At 38.9% G+C, this 21,129-nt stretch overlaps 1 protein-coding gene across 2 annotated transcripts in view; it reads right to left on the bottom strand.

Annotated features, from left to right (window-relative positions):
- CBL (Cbl proto-oncogene) overlaps positions 1-21,129 on the bottom strand; it is a 99,670-nt gene that overhangs the window by 26,384 nt on the left and 52,157 nt on the right. For both annotated transcript variants that reach the window (XM_012470303.2, XM_012470304.2), the window contains 7 exons: positions 9,946-10,092; positions 7,955-8,111; positions 6,415-6,536; positions 5,257-5,394; positions 3,108-3,195; positions 2,628-2,759; positions 2,216-2,419 (listed from right to left, as the gene is read on the bottom strand). In XM_012470303.2, the coding sequence (XP_012325726.1) occupies positions 2,216-2,419; positions 2,628-2,759; positions 3,108-3,195; positions 5,257-5,394; positions 6,415-6,536; positions 7,955-8,111; positions 9,946-10,092 (988 nt within the window). The remainder of the gene's footprint in view (positions 1-2,215; positions 2,420-2,627; positions 2,760-3,107; positions 3,196-5,256; positions 5,395-6,414; positions 6,537-7,954; positions 8,112-9,945; positions 10,093-21,129) is intronic.

Genomic DNA, 21,129 nt, shown 5'->3' with positions numbered 1-21,129 from the left:
TGAGGGGACAGAGAGGTGCTGGAGGGAGCAGAGGCAGGGAACCAATGTTTTTGTTAAGTTTTTTAGCAATTCTTTTAAACCGTAAAAAAAAATCCATGCGCATTCACCAACTGTAAGTAGATTTACTACATTAAAAACAAATTGGCCAGGCACAGCAGCTCATGCCTGTACTCCCAGCACTTTGGGAGGCCAAGGCAGGTAGACCACGAGGTCAGGAGTTCGAGACCAGCCTGGCCAACATAGTGAAACCTCGTCTCTACTAAATATATAAAAAATTAGCTGGGAGTGGTGGTGCATGCCTGTAATCTCAGCTATTCGGGAGGCTGAGGCAGGAGAATCACTTGAACCCAGGAGGCGGAGGTTGCAGTGAGCCGAGACTGCGTCACTGCACTCTAGTCCGGGCAACGGTGCGAGACTCTGTCTCAAAAAATAAAACAAAAAAATTTACTTTTATTATTTTGTTCATACAAAATATATAATGAACTATAAAGTACAAGGAATAATAAAACATCCATGTACTTACCATCCGGCTAAAAAACAAAATACCATTGTCACTGTGAAATTCCATGAGCCCCTCCCCTCTATCACAGTTGAAATACACACTCACTTATGCAGCAATCTCACTGCTAGCCTAGAGAGACTTGCAAAAGCAGGCCAATACATGTAAACCTGCAAACAATATGAATGTCTATTAAAAGGAAGACAAAATAAATTACGGAATGGCCAAATGACAATAAAATACGTGAGGCTGTTTTTTTTTGTTTGTTTGGTTGGTTTTTTTTGAATATCTACATAGCTAGAGAAAAAGTGTTCCTTTACTTCTTTCCTCTAAACTCCTATGTGACTTATAGTGTACCTAACAATTTAGAACAATGTTCACTATCTGGCTTGTGATGAAGCATTTCACTTGTCTTCTTCCTAAATAAAACCACTAGCTCCCTGAAAGCTTGTCTTAGACTTCTTATCCCATACAGCACTCAATCATCTAGCACAACAAACACTTTGCAGAAGTAACATTCATTAATTGTAAAAAATTAAAATATTCCACAGAATTAAAGTGCTCTGAATTTCTATCCTCAGAAATAACAGTGATTAGTTCGGTGTGTGATCATCCAATTTTTCTATGTATATGTTTAAAAAAATTTTTTACAGAATAGTCACACTACACATAGTATACAATTGCTATTTATTTTATTTTTATTTTTTTCCTCTAATAGAGCCAGTCCAATACTTGCTATTTATTTATAAGACGGTCTCACTCTGTCACCAGTCTAGAGTACAGTGGTGCAATCACAACTCACTGCAGCCTTGAATTTCTGGGCTCAAGCAATCCTCCCATCTCAGTCTCTAGACTAGTTAGAACTACAGGTGTATACCACCATGCCCAGCTATTTTTTTTTTTAGGGGACGTGGGGGCAGTGGTGATAGAGATAGGGTCTTGCTATTTTGAACTTCTGGGCTCAACTGATCCTCCAGCGTTGACCTCCAGTAGTTAGAACTACAGGTGTACAACACCATACTCAGCTTTTTTTGAGGGGGAGTCGGGCGAGGGTAGAGATACGGTCTCACTACATTGGGAAGACTGGTCTCAACCTGGGCTCAACTTCAGCCTCAGTCTCCCAAAGTACTGGCATTATAGGCATGAGTTATAGGCATGCCCGGCCCCAACTTTCTAATGATAAGACTCTATTAATATGCTCTGAATCAGCATAAAAAGAAAAAAAAGACTCCATTAAATTAAAAAAAGAGGGGGAGGAACAGAACTTATTCTAGTTGCATTAGCCAAAGAGGGTCCAGTCCTTTTATTCCTCCCTCATATTCTCCACCAAGAGATATGAATAAAGTCTTAATCCTAAGATACAGACAGTAAGAACACGGGCCTTAAAGCTGAAATGCCTGATCACAGATGCAGCTCACAGATACTTCAACCTACTAGTTGTGTCATCTTCGGTAAATTCCTTAACCTCTTTGTGCCTTGGTTTCTTCATTTGTTAAATGAGGATAATAGTAGTACATACTCATAGAGGTGTAGTAAAGATTATATGAGTAAAAAAAAAGTAAAGTGCTTAACACAACATTTGTCATATAGTAAATGATCAGTAAAGATCAGCTATTAATACTACCTATTACTGCCGTTTGGATATCATTAAGTGTTTTACGGCTTTAGAGTACAACTCATAATGGATTTTGCCAGTCTCCTAAATTGCCATCTTACCTTGGCACCAGCCAATTCCTTCATCATGAAGAGAGTATCATCAGCTCGTTCATCGTCATCATCATCATAATTTGGGGAGGGAGCTCCCTCTGCTCCTTGCCTCAACAGGCTGCCACTCCCTCTAGGATCAAACGGATCTACCACGATGGGTTCAGTACCTTTAATTTCACATCGGCAGAAAGGACAGCCCTGACCTTCTGATTCCTGCAGAAGAAGAAACAGATAGTAACAGATGCATCTGAAAATGTTTAAAATATTAATCTACTAGAAAATACATTTCCTAGACATTTTTAAAAAGTAAAGATTAAACCTAACCCCAAAAGCCAGGCCACCCCTTATATCGGTAAAGGAGATATAATACCCAATTCTCCAAGGTGATTACATAGCTGAAAAAAGTCACTTAGATCCATACCTGCCAGGATGTAAGACAGGATGTGCACATCAGGTGTCCACAGGGCTCAATCTTTACATCCTTATCATTTTCAGCACATATTTTACACAGTTGGAATGTGGAGCCCATCTCACAGTATAATTCATATTGTTCCTTTGATTAAAAAAATTAAGAGACTATTAATTGAATACATGAATAACTGCAACTGTAAATGTTAACAACAGAAAAAGTGAAGACTTGTTTCCTATACAAATTTTGCTTAAATAAAAATGTCATGACAGTGGTTTATTTTCTCCTATTAAGCCAGAAAGCATCTAGTCTGGGTCCTATTTTAAGCTCCTCGCTATAAAATGAAACCACATACATACAAATACATTAATCTAGTCAATGGTTTAAAATTAAAGTGTTCCAATCATTTAATTCAGTTATGCTATCAGTTCTATACAGAATATACAAAAGCTTATCTCCAGTGATATGGTTATAATGTGAAACAAAACTCACCTGGGTCACTTTGATATGATCTTGGGGAGTTGGTTCACATAAGCCAGTCAGATCAGGATTCTGATTTCGACCATCAGGAAACAAATAGCTGTAAAGAGTAACCAATCTTGGGTTTTATTGAAGCCAATTTACTAGTGCTTGCTAACACAGACAGATGGTATCTAGGAGTTCCTCCATTCTAAAAGGGCAACTTTGTATAAGTATAAAGATAAATCTTACTTCAAAAAAATAAATACTTCCAAAAAATAAATAACACAGAACAGTTCAAAACTGTTATTCCTTATCAAAGTAACAATGCCATAGGCTCTTTTTTTTTTTGAGATGGAGTTTCGCTTTTGTTACCCAGGCTGGAGTAGGGCCAGATAGAAAATCATTTACAATTTGTAGGTCACATTAGTCTGTGTCAATATTCTTCTCTGACTGGCTTTTTTTTAAACGACTCTTAGGAAAAATTATCTTGGCTTATAGGGAAAACAAACAGGTCGCCCACGGGTCATAGTTTACCAACCCATTTTTAATCAATGGATGGCCACCAGATATAAATTCTTTTTTATTTTTTAAAGACACATTCTTATTTTTTGAAGTTGCAGTGAGCCATCTCGGCTCGCTGCAATCTTCGCCTCCCGGGTTCAAATGATTCTCCTGCCTCAGTCTCCTAAGTAGCTAGGATTAGAGGCACCAGCCACCACGTCTGGCTAATGTTTTGTATTTTTAGTAGAGACAGGGTTTCACCATGTTGGTCAGGGTGGTTTTGAATTCCTTTTTTTTTTTTTTTAATTTTTATATATCAAAAAAAATTTTTATTTTTTTATTAAAGATGGGGTTTCACCAAGTTGGTCAGGCTGGTCCTGAACTCCCGACCTCAGGTGATCTGCCCACCTTGGCCTCCAAAGTGCTTGGATTACAGGCGTGAGCCACCACGCCCGGTCAGTTTTGAACTCCTGACCTCTGGTAATCCAACCGTCTCGGCGTCCCAAAGTGCTGGGATCACAGGCGTAAGCCACAGCGCCTGAACTAAATTCTCTCTCTCTTTTTTTTTTTTTGAGATGAAGTCTTGCTGAGCTGCCCAGGCTAGAGTGCAGTGGCACAATCTCAGCTCAATGCAACTACCGTCTCCTGGGTTCAAGCGATTCTCCTGTCTTAGCCTCTCAAGTAGCTGGGATTAGAGGCACCCGCCATCACGCTCAGCTAATTTTTGTATTTTTAGTAGAGATGGGGTTTCACCATGTTGGCCAGGCTGGTCTTGAACTACTGACCTTAGGTGATCCACTTGCCTTGGTCTCTCAAAGTGCTGGGATTATAGGCATGAGCCATCACGCCTGGCCCTAAATTCTTAAACTGCATTTCTGTTTGATCAAAGACTTTAAATACCTTTATTTACAGGTTTAAGAAAAGGAGAGACACCAATTTAAAAGCAGTGTAACAAGATGCAAATTAAGCCACTGAGATCATCTACCAGGGAGATCCACGGTTTCTAGCATCAAACTGTTCTGACATTTGGGGCAGCACTTATTTCAGACCCAATGCTATCTTAAGTAAAAGATAATGCATAATATAAAATATATTTTCCTAACCACTCTAAAACACAAGCTAGTTTTCTGCCACTTGGTTAACTGTATTTTTAGTGTTCACCAACTGATAATCAATTTGAATTCTCGAAGGAAAAGCAATTCTGGAATAAATAAAGACTTAGTTATAAATAGCAGCATGGGTTACAGAAGTCCAAGGCCTGAAGAAATGCTGCTGAACAGAAATGAAGTGAGGATGAAAGCAAATGAAGGCCACTGAGGCCTTCAGCCATTAGGAACCCTGAATCACTTAAATGCCGGCTAGTTAAATAATCAGTCAAATATCCTGCTAATCTGTACATTTCAAAACCTAACATAGGCTTAAAAATAAGTTAACATTTGGAAAAAGAAAGATAAAGTTTACTTATAGTGACAACTCAAGCAGTATAATTTCACTCATGGAATCCCTAACTCATGGAAAAACAAAAGTCTTCCAGGACTTGAAGGTCAAATTGATATCATCTGTTAGTATGTTTCCTGAATCAATCTGTAGAATAAACCTGAAATAAAGTCATTAATGATGAGGTTTTACAGCCCCTAAGCTCCTAGACTCCAACAGATGGTAAGCAGTAGGTACTCACAAGCCTTCCCTGAAGCCATCAATCAGTGCTTGGAAGAGAGGTTTATTGTGAGGGATTGTCTGAAGAATGTTCCCATCAGCAGTAACATACCCAATAGCCCACTGACCCAGACGAGTACAGCTCAGCCGGAAGATGTAACTATGAAAAGAGATAAACAGAAGCTTTAGTAGATTATGCTGGTATTAGGGTGGAAGGCAGGACAAATTACAGACAAAAATCAAAAGGACCGTCAAGAATAACTTTTTTTTTGAGACAGAGTCTGGCTCTGTCAGCCAAGCTGGTATGCAGTGGCACAATCTTGGCTCACTGCAACCTCTGCCTCCTGGGTTCAAGCGATTCTCCTGCCTCAGCCGCCTGAGTAGCTGGGACTACAGACATGCGCCACCATGCCTGGATAATTTTTGTATTTTTAGTAGAGACAGGGTTTTGCCATGTTGGCCAGACTAGACTCAAACTCCTGATCTCAAGTGATCTGCCTGCTTCGGCCTCCCAAAGTGCTGGGATTACAGGCATGAGCCACAGCGCCCAGCCAATAATAACTTCTGAGCTTTAAGTCAGTGACAAGTAAAAAGAAAGAATATATTTAAAAAAAGAGAGTAACTGCTTCCATGAGTCCATTCCAGACGCAAAGGACACATAAACTCAATTCTTTTCTGTTATTGTTGCTGTTGCTTTTAAGACGGAGTCTTGCTCTGTTGCCCAGCCTGGAGTGCACTGGCGCAATCTTGGCTCACTGTAACCTCCGCCTTCTGGGTTCAAGCGATTCTCCTGCCTCAGCCTCCCAAGTAGCTGGAATTACAGGCGCCCAACACCATGCCTGGCTAATTTTTGTATTTTTGGTAGAGACAGGGTTTCACCACATTGGCCAGGCTGATCTCAAACTCCTGACCTTGTGATCTGCCCACTTTCGGCCTCCCAAAGTGCTGGAGTACAGGTGTGAGTCACCATGCCCAGCCATAAACTCAATTCTTAAGTGGCCTGAAAACATTTATCAAATCATAGGCTCTGAATTAAGTCAATACCTCTGATAAAAAAGCAATCCTACTGCAGAATCTTGGCCACTGGGAAACTAATAAAGGCCATGTTTCTTCTATTCTAACAGAAGTCTCAAGATAACAAAATTCAGGAGAATAAACCTCTTTGCTTCATTGCACTGACCTGCCAGGTTTGTGTATGAATTTCTGGAGCCGAGCTTTCACTTCGTCATATGTCAAAAAAGCCATGTAACCAGGATGAGTTACAGCAAGGCTGTTCCAATTCCTGAGCAAAGAGGACCAGGGCTAAAGAAACGAGATCAATCACAGACTATTCAGGTCAGACACACAACCAACTCAGAGAGCAATGAGAAACAAAGAAACAAAAAGCTAACTCTCAATTCATTGTTAGAAATTTTTACTTATACCATCACTCAGAGGAAAGACACACATTTTTGGGAGATTAAAAACTCTAAAAAGCAGCTGGGCACAGTGGCTCACACCTGTAATCCCAGCACTTTGGGGAGCCAAGGAGGGCAGATTAGGAGGTCAAGAGATCAAGACCACCCTGACCAACATGGTAAAACCTGTCTCTACTAAAAATATAAAACTTAGCTCGATGTGGTGGCATATGCCTGTAGTCCCAGCTATTCAGGAGACTAAGGCAGGAGAATCGCTCAAACCTGGGAGGTGGAGGCTGCAGTGAGTTGAGATCGCGCCACTGCACTCCAGCCTGGTGACAGAGCAAGACTCCATCTCAAAAAAAAAAAAAAAAAACTTCTGAAAAGCTATGAAGAAAAGAATATATCCTTATAGGGAGAAACTTAACGATACAAAATGAAAACTCTAGAATTTGTAAAGCAGCTCTAATTAACAGTAGTGAGGTTGAACAGAACAGCAAACAGAAAACCAGGATAGAGCCTACATGTGCAAATATTAAGTTTCAAATAAATGTGTATGCAAATTGGCACAGACACATTGGAGAAAGAATTATTTTTAGAGAAAGAAAGGAGTTGTTTTTGAAGCATCTAAACATCTCAATAATAACAGTTAAGAATTTCAATAGGCCAGGTGCGGTGGCTCACGCCTGTAATCTCAGCAATTTGGAAGGCCGAGGTGGATGGATCACCCGAGGTCAGGGTTTCAAGACCAGCCTGGGCAATATGGTGAAACCTCATCTCCACTAAAAATACAACATTAGCCAGGTGTGGTGGCATGTGCCTGTAGTACCAGCTATTTGGGAGGCTGAGGCAGGAGAATCACTTGAACCTGGGAGGTGGAGGTTGCAGTGAGCTGAGATTGCATCATTGCACTCCAGCCTGGGCTATCAAAGTGAAACTCTGTCTCAAAAAAAAAAAAAAAAAAAAAAAAAAAAATTCCATAAAACAGGAGGAAAAAGTTGCAAACACACAAATATCCAATATCAGAAAACTAACATATCCATATTCTGGCCATTCTACAACATTAAAATGATACAAGAGAATATTCAATAACAAGGAAAGATATGAGGAGAAGAAAGCAGGTGGTATAGCTGTCATTTTCATTATATATACATATACACATATATATATTTTTAATACAAGTTAATCTTTTTTGGCATAGTTTCTAAAATGAATCAAAATATTTTCATACAGACGAAAAGTCCAAATGTTATTTTTATTTAAAAAGATTTCTCTTCAGAAAAGTAGCAGTAACCAGGTTAGTCGATTTTTTAAGTATCCTACCTGAAAGAGTCGTGTAAAGATGTCAAATTCAAAAACTGAAATATAATCGTTACAGGTCAGATCAATAGTGGATTTCAGAGCCATGGCTTCCAGCCCAGAACTGATGGGATGTACTTCATGTAGAGCCTGTCGAAAACTCTTCCAAGGGACTATTGTCCTGGGGTGGGGGTGGAGAGGAGGCACAAAGTGAAATAACAGAGATAATTCCAGGCATCACCATAATCAAGGGAAAGAAAGAGAGCCACATTAAGCTCTCAATACCAATATCAATTCTCTTAATTCAAAATATAGGTCAGCTTCTTCAAGAACAGAAAGAAGGAGGTCAGGCGCTGTGGCTCGTGCCTTTGGGAGGCCTAGCACTTTTGGAGGCCAAAGCAGGCAGACTGCTTGAGCCCAGGAGTTGGAGACCAGCCTGGGCAATAGGGTGAAACCTTGTTTCTACTAAAAAAAAAAAAAATTAGCCAGACTAATTAGTTCCAGTTACTCTGGAGGCTGAGGTGGGAGAATCGCTTGGACTTTGGAGGTGAAGGCTGCCGTAAGGCAAGATCACACCATAGCATTCCAGTCTGGGAAACAGAGTGAGACCTTGTCACAAAAAAAGAAAGAAAAAGAATAAATAATTTACAAATAATGACTGGGTATAATGTCATCCAGGGTAGTAGTCTCAAACTCCTGGCCTCAGGAGGATTTAGTAATCCTCCTGCCTTGGCCTCCTGAAGTGCTGGGACTACAGAATGAGTCACTGTGCCTGTCCAAAAATAAAGGCCTTTAAAGAGAAACTTGGGCCTAGTGCAGTGGCTTATGCTTGTGATCTCAGTACTTTGAGAGAACAGGGAGAAAAATTATTCGAGGCCAGGAGCTTGAGACCAGCCTGGGTAACACAGCAAAATCCTATCCCTGCAAATTAGCTGGGCCTGGCAGTGCAGACATGTAGTCCCAGCTATTTGGGAGAACTGCTTAAGCCCAAGAGTTCGAGGTTGCAATGAGCGATGATTAATTGTACCACTGCACACCAGACTGGGCAACAGAGCAACACCGTCTCAAAAAAACAAACAAAAAACCACAGAACAAAACCCAGAATATTTATACTTAAAAATATAAGCTTGACTCATAAATCAACCGATATAATATATATAGACAATATGACAAAATGGAAAAGATAAGCCGCAGCCTGGGAGAAGATATTTGTAATTTAAGTAACTAACAAAGAACTAGTCTCCTATAATAAGAGGAAGATAAACCACTCAATAAGAAAATGGGTAAATCAGAAATTGGAAGAGGCAAGTCAGAATAAGAATCTTGACTGGTCGTAAAGGTGAAAGGAAGCTCAATCTCCCTTCTCATCAGGGAATATAAAGCAAAATACTATACCAATTCACATCAACAGTGTTAGCCAAATTGTGGGGCTACTGAAAAAATAAACTGGTACACCACTTTGGAAAGAAATTAGGCAATACTTACCAAAGTAAAAAATGTGAAATCCCAAGACTTAGCAATTCCACTCCTATGTATGTAACTAAAGACAATTTCTTGCATATGAAGACAACTTAGATATTGTTCACTGCTGATAGCAAATAATGTGAAATGCACATGTCCATTAAAAGCAGAATGGAAGGGGAAAGAAATGGAAGAGTAAAGAACATGGGTTTCAACTTAATCTGCAAAGCTATTTCTTAAAAAAAAAAAAAATGAGGCCAGGCGTAGTGGCTCACGCCTGTAATCCAAGCACTTTGGAGGCCAAGGCAGGTGGATCACCTGAGGTTGGGAGTTCAAGACCAGCCTGACCAACATGGTGAAACTCCGTCTTAACAAAATAAAATAAATGAACAGGGCAAAAACTGTTAACATTTAACCAAAGCTAGGAAATATGTACATATGTATTACTTTTCTCAGAGTGTTCCCAAATTTTAAATATTTATAAGTAGAAAAGTAAAGAAAAAACTCATAAGCTTTAGTTTTTCATAGTTCAAATTCATTATTCTGAGACTTACTTTTCCCCAAAAGCTTTTCTCCAAAATTCCGCAGCATCTGCTTTAGTAATCCGAAATGTGTCTCCTTGAAAGAGTCCACTTGGAAAGATTCCTTTTAGTTCTGCCAGCATGTGGCTGAAGATGAGGGACAGTTTGGTTAAGTTTCGCCTATGAATGATCAGAAATGTGATAATTAAACACATAAAATTATTCTTATTTTAAATACACCAAATTCACCATACAAGATGTATAGTTAACATTAATATTAAAATACATTTAGAAAGAACCTCTTCAAATATTCTTTCTGGGCAGTATTATTCAAGGATATACAAAAGTAGAGAAAAGATAAGTAATGTGCTGTTGATAATATTACATACTCTGTGTTATTATTTTTGTTTAAAGAAGTGTTTTAGAAACTTTTTGCTCTAAGATCATATGAAATATACAAATACAATGGAAGAAATACTGTTGCATTCTCTACCTCCACTCATATCTCCTCCATTCAAATAGATGTTATGTAGTAAATAACAGAAAGAAAATTAGTCATAGATAAAGTTTTTAATCTTGAATTAATAAAGCTTAATAACTCCAAGAATGAACATGGACAAATTTACTTTTTTAGGATGACAGGTAACAGAATTCAACAAACAAGTGTAAGAACTCGTGCACAGCTATAATCACTCTATCACACACACACAAAAAAAGAGTTAGGAAACCAATATATTATTTCCTGCTTTGCAGGTGCATTTATCAAGTATATTTATCATCATATAACATATCTAAATTAAAGATAAAAAGTCTTAATAAAAAGAACTATTTAAGTGTCCAGACCAAATCAATGTTTTCTTTCACTAAACCAGACCTTAAAGAGATAGATTTTACCTGAGTACTCCTCTTCCTTTACCAAAATTGAGATGCTAACATCCAAAGCACACAAAAATTTCTACATAACTTCATATGCTACTGTTAACAATTAGTTAACTTTGTTCTCACAACCTGTTTAATGACTATATTATAAGGATGTCACACAGGCCAGGCATGGTGGCTCACACCTGTAATCCCAGCACTATGGGAGGCCGGGGCCAATGGATCAATTGTGGTCAGGAGTTCAAAACCAGCCTGGCCAACCTGGTGAAACCCTGTCTCTATTAAAAAAATACAAAAATTAGCTGGGCATGGTGGTATGCACCTGCAATCTCAGCTACTCAGGTGGGCTGAGGTAGGAGAATCCCTTGAACCTGGAAGGAAGAGGTTGCAGTGAGCTGAGATTGTGCCACTGCACTCCAGCCTGGGCAACAGAACAAGACTCCATCTCAAAAAAAAAAAAAAAAAAAAAAAAAGATGTCACATTTAACACACCAGATGTAGTTTTTTTTTTTTTCCATGTATACTTTGATCAGATTACCTTTGTTCTCTTTAATGTTATTGCCACAGAAACAGGACACAGATGATACATATACTATTACACTAAACCAGCTACTGATTACATGCGTCCATTTTCCCTTGTCCCAATAATTTGAATTTATGTATTCAAAAGTCTATTCCTGTCATACCAATGGACTATAAAATTTCAAGTCAAGGCTGGGCGTGGTGACTCATGCCTCTAATCCCAGCACCTTGGGAGGCTGAGGCAGGCGGATTCCGAGGTCAAGAGTTCAAGACCAGCCTGACCAACATAGTGAAACTCTGTCTCTACTAAAAATACAAAATTAGCTGGATGTGGTGGCATGTGCCTGTAATCCTAGCTACTCAGAAGGCTGAGGCAAGAATATAGCTTGAACCTGGGAGGCAGAGGTTGTGGTGAACCGAGATCTCACCACTGTACTCCAGCCTGGGTGACAGAGCAAGACTCCATCTCAAAAAAAAAAATTTCAAGTCAAATTGTGATCAATTACTGATTGCCTAAAAATGCTCTATCAGGAATAGAGTTTTCTTTTTAATGCTATACTGGAAGGTCACTATCAATGCTATCTTTGTCTTTTGTGGATAAAATACAGCACCGAATTATCCAAGTCTCTATATCCCTAACTTGTTAGAAAAATGCTATTGAAATCATTTTTTGGCCAGGCACAGTGATTCATGCCTGTAATCCCAGCACTTTGGGAAGTTGAGGTGGGTGGATCACCTGAGGTCAGGAGTTCGAGACCAGCCTGGCCAACATAGTGAAACCCCATCTCTACTAAAAATACAAAAATTAGCTGGGCATGGTGGTGCATGCCTGTAATCCCAGCTACTCAAGAGGCTGAGAGAGAGGTTGCATTAAGCAGAGATCGCACAATTGCACTCCAGCCTGGGCAACAGGCTGAGACTCAATCTTAAGCACTTATCCAATCCTTAAGGCCCATTAACTGTTTTTTTCCTAGCACTATGAGATCCTTTGATTATTGTTTAACAGAACTTCTACCATTTACCAAAGAGAAAATAGACAAGATCAAGAATATATCACAAATGAAATATGAAATAGGTAACTTGAAAGAAACCCTGCAACCCACAAATTAATCCCAATGAATTTACTTTCCAGTGTTCAGCAGGATCCTAGACTGCACAATCAGCACCTTGATGCTCAGACATCTACATAACATTCTATCAAGTAGTAATCTTTCAACTAAATTATTGAGAACCTCCTATGTGTGTGAAGAACTACGCTAAACAGTATAGCAGGATAATGAAAGAGATGACAGAAAGAATATATATCATACTTCTGAGGTTATACCAGAGCTCTTTCTGAAGCAAACAGGTTTGAATTTTACTTCTTCCTGAACACTATCTTACCCTGGGTTTTGTCTGCAGTGTTGACTTTTCTTGGTTCTCCTACTTCCTTTTGTTCTTTCTTGGCTTTTCTCCCCATCCTCTTAAGTAGTATTTCCCAAGAATTTGCTCTCTGCTATTTTCAGTTCTTTCTCCACGTATTCTCTTCTCTTCCTTTGCAATCTCAGGGCTTCAAACCCTGAGCCTTAGCAAACAATGCCCAAATCTTAGGCCTTGGTAGTTTTTCCAACTATCTACCACATTTCCTCCACTCAAATGCTAGCACCTCAAAGCAACATGTTCAGAATGAAACTAGTCTTTCTTAAATCTGCTCTTTCTTCATGTTCTTTATTTCTGTATTTAATGACAACACCATCTTACTTCCCACAAGTTCAAAACCTGAAGAATCTTCTTAGCTTCTTTTATTTCCCTTGTTCTCCATATCTGATTTGTCAAATTTGCTGCCAATCTGTGGTCATTCCTACCTTCGATTTATGTGGTATTTGGTCTAATGCAAACTCCTTGGTAATAATTAAAATTAAAATTCCAGTCTTGGTCTTCAGTGTCTCTTTTTAAACAGGTCCAATTCTTATGACATTTAACTGCCTTCTGAAGAAGGGAACAAATAAACAATCAATTTTCACAGCCAATGGGATAAAATCCAAACTCAGCTTGGATTGTAAGGCTTTCCATTGACCTGGATCTAACCTATCTTGAACTCCCGACCTCAGGTGATCCGTCCACCTTGGCCTCCAAAGTGCTTGGATTATAGGGATGAGCCACCACGCCCGCCCCTAACCTATCTTTCTAACTAACTTCTTAGTTCTTCACTAGTATGTTCTAGCCAAACCAAGTACTTTACCTTTTCTTGCACCTGTCACTCTTCATTTCTTGGTCTCTGCCTATCTGTTTCTCTGGTCTGAAATAGGACCCAGCTTAAATGACATTTCTTTAGGAGCCAGCTAGACATAATAAAATGCTGAAAAACCCCAGAATCTTCTCTGCAGTTCTCTTACATCATCTGAACCCATTTTGCGCTATAGCTATTTGTGCACACAATGGCTGAATCTATTTCTGACTTGTGTTCTTATAACCCTCGGGGTCAGGCAAATGGCAGAAATTTATAATGATCGATATACCTTCAGAAAACATTTCAGTGCCTACTATGTGCTAGGCTTAGGGTGAATACAACAATGAACAAAATAAAATTATTGCTTTTATGACATGTACATTCCCACAAGAATGTATCAGATGGTAGGAGAAAAGTGCTGTGAGGAAGAATAACACAGAGTATGAGAAGCCATGCAGGGTTGCTGTTTAGGGAGGCTGTCTTAGAGGCCTCTCCAAGTGTTACTTTTTAAGCTGAATCTGAAGTGAATACAGGGAGTGGGTCTTGGAATAACTGGACCATGTTGTTATCTTTGGCTGTCAAAATAATTTTCTACTGAAAATCTACCAGGTATCTAGCACTATGTTGGATCAAAGATAAAATATGCATACCAAAATAACAAAACATAGAAAGCATTTTTATTTTGTGAAGTAAGTCACACACACAAAAAAATTATTGACCACAAAGATGTAACGGCACCAGGTACCTAAGAGTAGTTCAAAGTGCTGACTGAAATAGTTACAGGAAATCAATTTAAGACATTTTCCTACTCAAGAATGCATCCCTCCAAAAAGCCTGCTTACATTTCTTAAAACCATCAGAGATGTCCACGTAAGCATCATATTTCTTTTTTTTTTTTTTTAAAAGACGAGGTTTTACCATGTTGGCCAGGTTGGTCTTGAACTCCTGACCTCAAGTGATCCACCTGCCTCAGCCTCCCAAAGTGCTGGGATTATAGGCATGAGCCACTGCGCCCAGCCTGCAGCATCTTTCTTAAAAGGAAATAATGAATTTACAAAAGTCTATGGGTCAGAGCATTTTGTAACCAATCTGAGTTGCAATTCTGTTCAACATTTTAAGACCTGAGGCTTATGGTTCAGTGTCGACAGTATATGGGGCTATCGGTAGAATCTGCCTTAACATGTAAAAAGAATGAGGCATTATAGACATTTGAGTTTACATGGTAAGCAATACTTACAAAAATTCTGTCAGTAGTTACTTCAATTTATACAGTGTGTTCTAACAATTCTCCAAAGATCCACAAAGGAACACAACTGCTCAATTTTTTGTAAATGCCCTGAAGACAGAACTTTTCTTTCTTCAGTTCTAGTAGCAGCAAGCAGTACAGGCTATTCTTTAACACAGTAACACAGTGATTGAGGAAGAAGGTCATCCATCTTCTACTGCTTTCAGCTCTAACCATCTACATCTAAGTAACTGCAAATTCTACTCTACAGCTTCCATCTTCCTCTTCTCTTTTGCTCTCACAACTTCCTCATAATCAAAACCTGATTCTGTAAGCAGCATCATTTTTTTTTTTAAATTCAAGATTGGTGTCAGTTCTTTTCTCTCTACCTCAGGGCCTACCTTCAAAGTCAATGTACCTTCGTGCCTCAGGTCCAAAGTAATGTTATGCATTTTCCTGTGTATAATTTCACATAATAAAGAACTAAGATATCACCAATACACAAGTATATTAAAAATCAAATGAGCAATTATAGCTATTGTTTCAGTTTCAAAAGTAAAAATATAAATATAACCTCATAGGAATCACAATCACCACCTTAAGCAAGACAGGAGTTGAAAAGTGGCCTTTATATGAATGATGAGGTAAATAGAAAAATCTCACAAACTATTTTGACCAGTACAATTACTACTATATAGAATACTGAAAAAGTTATCTTGTAACTCTTGGTCATACGATACTTTGAAGAGAAAGAAGAAATAGGAAAACAAACACAGTATGAGGAAATAAATTAACACCTTCTATTAAATTATTAACATTTATTTTCTTTTCTTTTGCTTTTTTTTGTTTGTCTTTAAATTATGAACATTTAAGACAAGTAAACTGCAGCCTCAACCTCCCAGACTCAAGTGATCCTCTCACTTCAGCCTCCTGAATAGCTGGATCTACAGGCTACTATGCCTGGCTAATTTTTCTTTTCTTTTGTTTTGTTGAGATGGAGTCTCGATCTGTCACCCAGGTCGGAGTGCAGTGTTGTGATCTTGGCTCACTGCAACTTCAGCCTCCCAGGTTCAAGCAATTCTCCTGTCTCAGCCTCCTGAGTAGCTGGAACTACAGGCACAGACCACCATGGCTGGCTGATTTCTGTATTTTTAGTAGAGAAGGGGTTTCACCGTATTGGTCAGGCTGGTCTCAAACTCCTCACCTCAGGTGATCCACCTGTCTTGGCCTCCCAAAGTGCTGGGATTACAGGCGTGGAGCCACTGAGCCGGGCCAATTTTTCTATTTTTTGTGAGATGAGGGTCTCACTATATTGCCTAGATTGGTCTCCAACTCCTGGGGTCAAGTGATCCTCACACTTCAGCAGAAATTTTTTTTTGTTTTTTTGGAGATAGTCGCTCTTGTTGCCCAGGCTGGAGTGCAACGGCGTGCTCTCGGCTCAATGCAACCCCTGCCTCCCGGGTTCAAGCGATTCTCCTGCCTCAGCCTCCCGAGTAGCTGGAATTACAAGCATGACCCACCATTCCTGGCTAATTCTGTATTTTTAGTAGAGATGGGGTTTCTCCATGTTGGTCAGGCTGCTCTTGAACTCCTGACCTCAGGTGATCCACCCACCTCAGCCTCCCAAAGTGCTGGGATTATAGGCATGAGCCACCACGCCCGGCTGCAGAAATACTTTTTTAATGTATATTTTCTTTCTGTCTGCATGTAACTTAAATGAATTTATGTTTTATAGAATTTAAATGAATGGTTAACTGTATAAACCCTATCCAGGGACAGAAAAATTAACTTAATCTGCTAAACTATTATTTATCTATTCTAAAACAGAGATTTGCCAAATCTCAGACTATCTGAATTATTTTACTTGAACAATATTATTGTTCTGAAGAATTAACACAGAAATATCAAAAATCATCTCACCTACTTCAAAATTGTCTCTTAAAAATGGTTTAAAGCCTCAAAAAAGTTTATTTGATACTTAAAAAGAGAAAAAACAAAACTTTCCTTTTAAAAACAGTAATTTAGGCTGGACACAATGGCTCATACTTGTAATCCTAGCACTTTGAGAGGCTGAAGCCAGCAGACTGCTTGAACTCAGGAGTTTGAGACCAGCCTGGGCAACAGTGAGACCTCCATCTATACAAAAAATACAAAAACTAGCCAGGTGTGGTAGTACACTGCTGTAGTCCCAGCCACTAGGGTGGCTGAAGTGGGATGATATCTTGAACCTGGCAGGTGTAGGTTGCAGTGAGCAGAGATCACACCACTGCACTTCAGGCCGGGTGACACAGCAAGACTGTCTCAAAAATAAATAAATAAATAATGAAAAAAAGTAATTTAGCAATTGTAGATTAGTATATGGTGGTATAAAATTCTTTCAACTCTTCTGTAGGGCTGAAGTATTTCCTAATAGGCTAGGTGTGGTGGCTCACATCTGTAATCCCAGCACTTTGGGAGGCCAAGGTGAGCAGATCACTTGAGCTCACAAGTTTGAGACCAGCCTGGGCAATATGGTGAAACCCTGTCTCTACAAAAAAATACAAAAATCAGCTGGGCATGGTGGCATAGGCCTGTAGTCTCAGCTACTCAGGATACTGAGGTGGGAGGATGGCTTGAGCCTGGAGGTGGAGGTGCAGCCAGCCAAGATCATGCCGCTACATTCCAGCCTGGGCAAATAGGAAGAGGCTCTGTCTAAGAAAGAGAGGAAAGAAAGGCAGAAAGGAAGAAAGAAAAAGAAAGAGAGAGAGAGAGAGAGAGAAAGGAAGGAAGGAAGAAAGAAAAAGAAAAAAGAAAGAGAAAGAGAAAGAAAAGAAAAGAAAAGAAAAAAGAGAAGAGAAGAGAAAGAAAGAAGAGAAAATGAAAAATCATAATAAAAGACTGGAGGTTAGGCGTAGTGACTCATACCTGTCATCCCGGCTCTTTGGGAGGCCAAGATGGGAGGATGGCTCAAGGCCATGAGTTTTGTACCAGCCTGGGCAACATGGCAAGACTGTCTCCATAAAAACAAACCAAAATCTCACTGAAGAAGAACCCCCAATAATTCAGACATAAGTGTATTTTAACATTATCTGCAAACCAAATGATCCTATTGTTCCTGAGAAAATTCCAAGATGATTTAATACTTTTAATACAATGATTAACAAGCTGCAAAAGATTATAGAATACCATTACAGAGTTGCAAAATATTCCCAAAATAAGGTTACAATTGTTTGCCACTCAGTGATGGAATAGGCTTAAAACTCATATAGATGATGACAATTATACTGCTGAAGGGTAACAAGATCACTGCTTTTAAGTACTTGATTTACTGGTACTATTTCAGTGATAACTGCTGCTTTTCCTATCAGATAAACTCCAGAAACCTTATATACAAACACTAGTGTCATCCAAAGAATGCTGAGTGAGAACATACTGAGATGACATTTATAACTCAATAGCAGCATCCTCTGCTCACAGTAATCAGCTTTAAAAATAGATGCAACGGAACTGCTTTCAACAAAGCTTCACAGGAAGTCAATGAAGTACTGTTTAACTCTAATAGACTAAAGCTGTTAAAAAAAAAAAAAGCAAAACAAAAACCATCATCTACAAAAGGAGTTCTCAGCCAATATAGTTAAAAATATCAATGGCCCTTTTTACTAAACATATATTAAGTGTATTTGATACTACAATACTCATGGTCCTGCTTTTGAAATTCCCAAGTTACACAGTAACAGATCACTACTAATCATCCAGAGCATTTCAAGCTAACTGTTTCACTGAATTCTAAAGCTAAAGGGGACACACCTAACTCAACAAGTAAATGGGAGGGCAGCAACTCACATGAGAAACTCCAACATTCCCCTCATATTTCTATCAAGTTAATCTTAAAAGAGATTCCATCTCCTTACTCCCCCTACATGGAAATCTTTAATGACTTCCCAATTACCACTTAAAAAGTTCAAACTGCTGATCTGATACATCAAAGCACTCACAATGTAACCCTAATTCACCTTTCTGAACAATACCAATGTTCCACCAAACATTCTACATTTTCCAGGCTCTGTGCCTGTGGTGATGGTATTGCAGCAACAATATATGCTTCTCACCATCTCTAACAGTTAACATTAAGAGCTCACTATGTATTAGATGTTGTACTAAGCAAATAAAGTACATTTAAATTCTCTTTTCGTCTTTTTTTTCTTCATATGAGCTGTGGTTTTGTTATAGTATTTAATTCTCAAAATGCTTTGAAATAGGAATTACTAACCCTAAAATGAGAAACAAAGACTTAGTGACATTAAATAATTTGCCCAAGGTCACAAAGCTAGTAAGTGGCAGCGAAGGTCTACAAAATTCAAGAGCCAGGGCTCTTTGGTTATGACACATTTCCTTTCCGATGACTGTGGTTACTAAATCCTGCCCATCTTCAAAGCTCTCGAATGCTGCCTCCTTGGGGAGGACTCTCCAGTCTATATTTAACGTCTACTCTCTCAGCTTCTAAACCCCCCACAGCAGCTTGCTCATACTTTTCACAGGTTCCATCATGTTCTGCTTGTCTTACTCCTGGATCTGGAATACAACTCCTTAAGGGCAGAGGCAGGGAAAGTTAAGTATCTCTGACACATTTTATCCCCTGCAACCCTGGTCACACTGGGCACATAAAAGGCATTTAATATATTTGTAGAACTGAACTGGAAAATATTACCTACTTTTAAGACAAATTTTGTTTTAGAATAATTCTACATCTACAGAAAAGTTATAAAGACTACACAGGGAGTTCCCATAAACCTCAAATCCAGTTACAGTTTCCCCTAATGTTGCCATCTTGTATTACTGTGGGGCATTCTCCAAAACTAAGAAACCAACATCAGTACGGTAGTACTAACTGAACCCCAGACTTTATCCAGGCTTCACCAGTTTTTCCCACTTATGTTTTTATCTATTCCAGGATCCAATCCAGGATACCACTTTACATTTACTCATCCTATCTCCTTAGTCTCCTCTGATCTGTGATGGTTTCTTAGGCTTTCCTAGCTTTTCACGACATTAATAGTTCTGAGCGCTGGTCAAATATTTTAAAGGATGTTCCTCCTCAGGGTGTCTGTTTGTTTTTCTGATATTTTGACTGGAGTTATGAGTTTATGGAAAGAAACACCACAGAGGTGAAGTGCGCTTCTGAGCACATCAAATCATAATATCTACACGGCACCACTGAAAATGTTCAACTCCATCACTTAGTGTTTGCATGCCATGATTCTGCAGCTGAAGCTATTAGTGAAAAATGTTTACTTCTCGACAGATACATTCCTTCTTTCTTAGCTCATTTAAAACAAATCACTTATACAAGAGTCAATTTTTCTTTTTTTTGAGATGGAGTCTCGCTCTGTTGCCCAGACTGGAGTGTAGTGGCACGATCTCTGCTCACTGCAACCTCCGCCTCTCAGGTTCTTGCAATTCTCCTGCCTCAGCCTCCCGAATAGCTGGGACTACAGGCGCATGCCGCCACGCCTGGTTAATTTTTTGTATTTTAGTAGAGACGGGGTTTCACTGTGTTGCCCAGGCTGGTCTTGAACTCCTGAGCTCAGGCAATCCACCCACCTTGGCCTCCCCAAGTGCTGGGATTACAGGCATGAGCCACCGCGCCCGGCCAAAAGTCAGTATTTTTAAATGACTGTAATACATTCTCATTAAAGCACAAATATTTTATATTAGTATCTTTAGTTTTCAATGTGGCTAGAAAAAACAAAAGTAGCTCAAAACAATCATTGTGAACATTTAGCAAGTGTTCACTAGCTACATTACTTCATAGTACTGTTTCCTAAAGAGTTAAAGAATATAATCAGATTTCTCTGTATTCCAAAATAACTTTTGAGTTTACTTAACTCAAGCTCTGAAAGACAACTTTAATAAACAGAATTACGTGTATTGGAGTTTTTGCCCACAATTGAAAGCATATTAACCCTCAGTACTGGTTATTACTTCTCTACACCAGTTCCTTAAAGACAGATACAAACTTATCAGTAAGATAATGCTGAAATCTTCAAAACTTCTCATACCCTTCCCCTCAACAAATGACAACCACTACGAAGCACCTTTCAGGAGGCTGATGCAATGAACTTAAAAAATAAAAAACATACAGATATAAATTATACTGAGACAGCACTAATATAATCTAATCAAAAAGTCTATATCTAGTTGCCATTAATTATTTAACTCCTGAGTCTGTAACTTAGACATCAGTTTCCATTTAAGCACAGGATTTCCCTGAACAAATAAACAGAGTAGCTAATACTAAGCTTTGCAAAAACTTGAGAAAGAACACGGAATGGTCTCTGGTTGAATCGAAGACTATTTAAAGGGACAAAAACTAGAGAAATCCTTAATAAATGTTCCATGAAAA

The sequence above is a fragment of the Aotus nancymaae genome, unplaced genomic scaffold (assembly GCF_030222135.1).
Source record: "Aotus nancymaae isolate 86718 unplaced genomic scaffold, 86718_ANA_hifiasm-v0.15.2.pri h1tg000012l, whole genome shotgun sequence".
Taxonomy (NCBI): Eukaryota; Metazoa; Chordata; class Mammalia; order Primates; family Aotidae; genus Aotus; species Aotus nancymaae.
This window is presented reverse-complemented; position numbering and strand designations above follow the sequence as displayed.